Consider the following 7,299-nt stretch of genomic DNA (forward strand, 5'->3'; position numbering starts at 1 on the left):
TATAGGACAGAACAACAGACAACCCCATTGGGTGGTGCCCATTCTTCTTAAGATTTAGATCATTATATATTAACAGGTACACAGTATGGAGCTGGGAAAAAGAATTATGCAAAGATTTCTAACAAATATTAAATTGCAAGTCTGAATTCTGACTGGGTTAATGTTTTTGTATTATTAAAAAAATGATTTCAGTGATTTATGGTGAAGCCATCATTTTAAGTATAACATCATCATTGAAAATAAGCATATGTCTATAACCATATTATTGATACAGTTATTATGAGGATTAAAATGAATCATGTTATGTTATTCATACTTTACAAGCCATTTTCAACTTCCACATCAGTCCTGGTCATCTTTTAAAAATATATATATAGTGCTTTTCTTAAAGGTGTTAAAAATACTTTGAGAAAATGCTCTTAGTACACAATGAATTTTAAGGGCTTCGAAAGTGAAATAATTTAAACCCTTATAGAACTTACATTTTGTTCATGCATTTAATTTGCAATAATAAAACATTTGATAAGCACTAACTATATGTAGACTTTACATATATTATTCTGCCTAGTTTTCCTAGCAATCCTTTCAATAAATACAATCATTGGCCCCATTTTCACATGAGGACACTGAGCTTTGGAAAGTAAAGAAAATGGAATTCAAAAAAGGTTTTTATGACTCCAGAGTCATTTTTATTCTTACTCCCTTACTTTCCCCCTAGAAACTAACAGATCTCCCTTCTTTGAACTCCAGTCTTCTTGACTTTCATTTGCCTCGCCCTTTGCAGCTGCTTTGCTCACGGCTGGATTCTTGTGTTCCCCACCTGATGATGGAAGACCTGCTCCAAAACCTAATGGAGGCATAATGCTGCCACCTATCTGATTTCAAATATGGCCACACCCTGGTCTCCATCTATTCCATCAAGGCCCTTTGAATGCCCTTGGTGTACCTAGGATTCATTTAAGCAACTTATCCCTCAGCTAAAGTCTCAGAATGGGATCAGTTCTCTTAGCTCTGGTCCTATCCAGGCTTCATGTTATCCCTTTTTCTCCTAACCATTGCCAAGGTGTGACTTACACCATGTAAAGCCAGTCCAAGCTTGAATAGTACCTGAATGAGAGAGATCTGTTAGTCCTGCTCTGGGGAGTCCTCTACAGTAGACAAATATCACTTAATTTCAGAAGTGTTAGAGACAGACTGCAATGTGTCTGCAGATAGGAACCAGGTTGATAAACACGTTGGAAAACATGACATGTGAGAAGCAGTTGAGTGAAACTGGAAAAGAAAAGAACTGGCAATGAAAGGAAAGGAAGGGAAAGGAAGGAAAAAGAAAGCAAAGGAAAGGGAAGAAAGGAAAGGAAAGGAAAGGAAAGGAAAGGAAAGGAAAGGAAAGGAAAGGAAAGGAAAGGAAAGGAAAGGAGAAGGGAAGGGAAGGGAAGGGAAGGGAAAGGAAGGAAGGGAAGGGAAGGGAAGGGAAAGGAAAGAAAGGAAAGGAAAGGAAAAGAAAGGAAAGGAAAGGAAAGGAAAGAGGAAGGGAAGGGAAGGGAAGGGAAGGGAAGGGAAGGGAAGGGAAGGGAAAGGAAGGGAAGGGAAGGGAAAGGAAGGGAAAGGAAGGGAAGGGAAGGGAAGGGAAGGGAAGGGAAGGGAGGGAAGGGAAGGGAAGGGAAGGGAAGGGAAGGGAAGGAAAGGAAAGAAAGGAAAGGAAAGGAAAGGAAAAGAAAAGAAAGGACAGGAAGAGAGGAGAGGAGAGGAGAGGAGGGGAGAAGAGAGGAGAGGAGAGGAGAGGAGAGGAGAGGAGAGGAGAGGAGAGGAGAGGAGAGGAGAGGAGAAGAAAAGAAGAGAGAAAAGGAGAAGAGAATAAGGATAAATATAAAAAGAAGGCCAGGAGGAAGCAGGATGTGATTTAGGAAGGGCTAATACAGAATTTCTAAGATACTGGCAATATTATGTTTCATAATCAGATTAGTGAGTAATGGCTTTCAGTTTATATATTTTTTTGAAAATTTACATTTATGTTTTATAGATGCTTTTGTATATATATAAAAGGCTAATATGCAAAGTGTCCCTTGGGAGTTGGACACAGAGACTGGGAGTTTGATCGCTCACTATGACGTGTGCTGACCACCAGGTGGTGGCACGGAATGAAGAAAGGCACCAGCTAGCAACTGGTGAAGAAAATGTTCCAGCGGGCAGCCCGAAGGCCCTGTTTGGCTTTGATCACTGGCCAGGTCTAAGGACCCTACCAGTGCACATATTTCATGCACTGGGCCTCCAGTACAATAATAAAAGTAATGGACTACTAGTCAAGATGGTGGCATAGGTAAATGTGGTACCCAATGCTCCCATAAACACTTCAAAATTATAACTGAACTAAAATTACAGAAAAACCATCATTCAGAACTATCTGAAATCTAGCTGACTGGAAGTCCTATAACTAAGGAATTTAAGAAGAAGCCTCATGGAGACGGGTAGGAGGGGCGGAGACACAGAACTCCTGTGTGGTGGATAAAAATCAGGAGGGATATCTTGGTTATGAAGCTCCTCCTCCCCCCACTTGAGGAGTGAGGGCTCATAGCCCCACATCAGGCCTCCCAAAACAGAGTTCCAGTACCAGGGAGAGAAGTCCCCATAACTTCTGGCTGTAAAAACTTGTGGGGATTGTGGCTGCATGAGACCATCTGGGCACAGGTCACATTTTAACTGCATATGTGGCTATGGCATTGGACAGCACAGAACACAGAACATTTCCATCATCACAGACAGTTGTATTGGACAGTATTGACCTAAGTAGATCAGGGCTGTGTATTTTACACTCCTGATGTATCTTGTGCTTTTCTTTTAGAGCACTTATCAAAGTTAATAATGAATTAATGTCTGTCTTCCATACTAAATTATTGGCCCCATGAAGACAGGAACCATGTCTATTTTGCTTGCTGGTGTATGTCCAGTGCCTAATACAGTACATGGCAAGTAATGGACCCTAAATAGACATGTGTCAAAGGACAAATAAATGAAGTTATATTCTAAAACATACAAAAACTCTAGTCCATGGAATTTGGGGTTCAGACTAGAAATATGATCAGTAGGTTTGTGCATAGGCAAATGCTTTTGCATTCAAGTTTCAGATCACTTTCTCCTATTCTGACTATTTCATTATCTTTCCTGAAATGAAGAAGACAAAAGTATCTAGCTACTAAGATTTGGGGACCTGGTACTTTGATAATATTACTAAAAGAATGGTGTTCAACATATAATCATTTCACAATATATGTGAAATCAAACCATCATGTTGTACACCTTCAACTTATATAGTGATGTATGTCCATTATTTTTCAATAAAACTGGAAATAAAACCATTTTCTGTTGTTCTTCCTAGTCATGATTCATTTAAACATGTTGGTATTACCTATAACCAAAAAGATATTTTTATAACAAATAAAAAATTCTTTACTTCACGTTTTTAGAATCATGAACATTAAATTTTATTTTGCATTGAAAGATGAGAAGTTAAAGAGTGCAATTTTATTCTTTTATAAATTATGCAATACATACTTTAAAAAGAATAAGCAGCCCTCCTGGCACAGAAAGAGAATAATTAAAAGACTCTTGAATAAAAATAAAATCAAAATAATCAATTAAATGATAGCTATCATGGCTAGCAATGGATTACATATAAAGTTTGGTAATATTAGAAATATTGGTGCTTGGTAATCATAATAGAGGGTGGAAACATTAGCAGCAGGTAATAGTGTTGCTCTCGGCTGACTGAAGCAGTGCTCTGATACATGTGTTTTCACTGGGATTTAACCTTAGTTACTGCGTCCACATCAGCTTTGTCTGCTTCTGCAAGGCGTTTTTGATGGCTCTCAAACAGGACATTGTCTTCCTTTCTTAGAGACCTCCTGGAAACATCCCTGGGAACTATAGAACCTGCCATGTTAACTCTCGCCAACAAACTCCATAGCCAATCCCGCCTTGCCTTATTGATCAGAAGTTGACGCAGGTCATGCATTAACCGTATTTCAGCCACATTTCTCCTTCTGTCGGGAACAGAAACAGAGAAGCCACTCCATTAGCTCTCCTCTTCCCATCAGAAAGGCATCCCTAAAAATCCAATCCCCAAGTCCTCACCCTGCAAAACGAGAAATGGTACTTACATCATGGGTTTCCCATCTGATTTTGCGAAAACATAAATTGCAAACAGGACGATCATTACTTTAACCATTTCTTTTGCAGACATCATCTTCACTAAAAAGAAAAAGCAAAAGGCAGGTATTTGAAAAATATTTTTACTATTCCACACTATATAATTAACTTTAGCAGTTTACATTTATAACTACAGAACTGTACACATAGTGGTACAGCAACTAATTGCATTCGTTTTCATGGAGGACTTTTGGAATCGGGCTCTTTCTTTTTTGTTTTTAAATATATATTTATGGATTTCAGAAAGAAAGGGAGTGGAAGAGAGAGATAGAGACATCAATGATTAGAGAGAATCATTGATAGGTTGCCTCCTGCATGCCTTCTACTGGGTGTTAAGCCCACAACCCAGGCATGTGGCTTTAACTGCATTCAAACCCAGGATCCTTCGGTCTGCAGGCCGACATCTATCCACTGAGCCAAACAGGTAGGGCCGAACTCTTTACTTTACAGATGCATTAGTGTATATTATATGTACACATAATTTGACTTAGAAATTAGATTAGTTTTAGTTTCTAGGTAAATTAGTTTTACTTTTTAGGGATCTTTTTGAGAGTTCTTGTGCAAGTTTAATATATGAATTTTAAGCCACATGAGGAATAAAAATGCTTACTTTTTATAATTTTCTCCTACATTTATGCTGCTTATGACTAAGTTCTTATCATTTGTTTGGAAAATGGATTATTCTCTTACTTAGTTAAATTATTAACACTGTTTATTTACTTAGAAAATTTCTTTTTCATAAGTCAACATCGTTTCAGGCACTGCAATAATAACCATAAGTACCAAATTAATAGTCTCTGCTTTATAGATATTTTTACTAAATTAATGCATACTTTACCATTTAAAAATGTGTCAAAGGAGCAGCTGTGTGTGACGCCTCCCCCCACCAGCCAGAGGAGCCACCACAGCAGTGAACAACACCCACCACAGGAGCTGCTCCCAACTGAGGAGCAGCTGCTACCACAACTGCCCGAGGAGCAACCTCAGCCCGAGGAGCCACTGCCACCCAGGGAGCAGCCACTGAACGACTCAACATCTAGATCTGTCAGTGAGATCAAACATGGGAGACAAAGAAACCCCCAAAAGAAAGAAAAGGAGGACTCGCCAGAAAAGCAGCTAAGTGAAACCGAGGCATGCAGCATGACAGAAAAAGAATTCAGATTAAGGGTCCTAGAATGCATAAACCAGGTGAAGGAAAAAATCAACAACTTATGCAAGAAGCAAGAAGAAACAGATGAAAAACTCAATAAATTATGTAAGAACCAAGAAGAAATGAAGAGTGATATAGCTGCAATAAAAAACACCATTGAAAGTTTCGAAGCAATTTCTTCACCGATACAGATCCTAGGGCATTGGAAACTAAAGAGAAAATAAACAAATGGGACTAAATCAAAATAAAAAGCTTCTGCACAGCAAAAGAAACCATCAACAAAACAACAAGGAAGCCCACTACATGGGAGAACATATTTGACAATGTTATCACTGATAAGGGTTTAATCTCCAACATTTATAGGGAACTCATACAACTTAACAAAAGGAAGATAAACAATGAAATAAAAAATGGGCAAAGGACCTAAATTGACACCTTTCAAAAGAGGACATTCAGAAAGCCAAGAGACATATGAAAACATGCTCAAAGTCACTAATCATCTGAGAGATGCAAATCAAAACAACAATGAGGTACCATCTCACACCTGTCAGAATGGCTATCATCAACAAATCAACATACGACAAGTGCTGGAGAGGATGTGGAGAAAAAGGAACACTGGTGCACTGCTGGTGGGAATGCAGACTGGTGCAGCCACTATGGAAGACAGTATGGAGTTTCCTCAAAACACTAAAAATGGAACTCCCATTTGACCCCGTGATCCCACTTCTAGGAATATATCCCAAGAAACCAGAAACACTAATCAGAAAGGATATATGCACCCCTATGTTCATAGCAGCACAATCCACCATAGCTAAGATCTGGAAACAGCCTAAATGCCCATCAGTAGATGAATGGATTAGAAAACTGTGGTACATCTACACAATGGAATACTATGCTGCTGTAAAAAAGGAGGAATTCTTACCATTTGCAACAGCATGGGTGGAACTGGAGAGCATTATGCTAAGTGAAATAAGCCAGTCAATGAAGGAAAAATACCACATGATCTCATTCATTTATGGATAATAAAGACCATTATAAACTTATGAACAAAAATAGATACAGAGGCAGAGCTGCCTCTAACAGACTGTCAAACTACAGCAGGAAGGCCGGGGAGGGTTGGGGGGCAGGAGGCGGTGTAAGAGATCAACCTAAGGACTTGTATGCATGCAAATAAGCATAACAAATGGACATAAGACACTGGGGGGTAGGGGAAGCCAGGGGATTGTCAAGTGCGGGGGAAAAAAAAGGATACATATGTAATACTCTTTGTAATACTTTAAGCAATAAAATAAAATAAAATGTGTCAAAGTATTATTAAAAATCATCTAGTCAATTATAAGAATTTAGAGCTTTGGCTTCATATAAAAAGCTTGTTTCTTTTTTCTTCACCTTTTCTTAAAACTATCTTGTCTGAGTATAATTTTTAGCACTTTCCTCTTTTGTTCATGAAGCTTTTCATCTCAAAATAGGCTAGTTTTATCTTAATCTGCACTTCAGTAATTGCAAAGCCTATTGTTATAGAAGTGCTTTTTCTTAATGCTTAATGTTCTCTGTTTTAATGTACACATAGAGTCGCTACCCACTCATATTTTATTTTTTTAAATATATTTTATTGATTTTTTACAGAGAGGAAGGGAGAGAGATAGTTAGAAACATCAATGAGAGAGAAACACCGATCAGCTGCCTCCTGCACACCGCCCACTGGGGATATGCCTGCAACCAAGGTATATGCCCTTGACCAGAATCGAACCTGGGACTTTCAGTCCTCAGGCCAACACTCTATCCATTGAGCCAAACCGGTTATGGCTACCCACTCATATTTTAAAGGGAAATGGCTTTATTTATTTATTTTTAAAGTAGTGGCATCATTTAGAAGTAGTATAAGAAATAGAGTAATATGAGGAGGCGAGATTCACTCAGGACCCAGCGAAGCCCACAGGGGCTGC

At 38.6% G+C, this 7,299-nt stretch overlaps 1 protein-coding gene across 1 annotated transcript; it reads right to left on the minus strand.

Moving 5' to 3' along the window:
* Positions 1 to 3,790: 3,790 nt before the first annotated feature.
* LOC132240995 (parathyroid hormone-like) lies at positions 3,791 to 4,240 on the minus strand. Its single transcript, XM_059708969.1, has 2 exons — positions 4,155 to 4,240; positions 3,791 to 4,037 (listed from the first exon to the last, which is right to left on the minus strand). Exons 1-2 carry the CDS (start codon positions 4,238 to 4,240, stop codon positions 3,791 to 3,793), a joined length of 333 nt encoding a protein of 110 aa, XP_059564952.1.
* Positions 4,241 to 7,299: the final 3,059 nt, after the last annotated feature.

The sequence above is a fragment of the Myotis daubentonii genome, chromosome 9 (assembly GCF_963259705.1).
Source record: "Myotis daubentonii chromosome 9, mMyoDau2.1, whole genome shotgun sequence".
In the NCBI taxonomy this organism is placed as follows: domain Eukaryota; kingdom Metazoa; phylum Chordata; class Mammalia; order Chiroptera; family Vespertilionidae; genus Myotis; species Myotis daubentonii.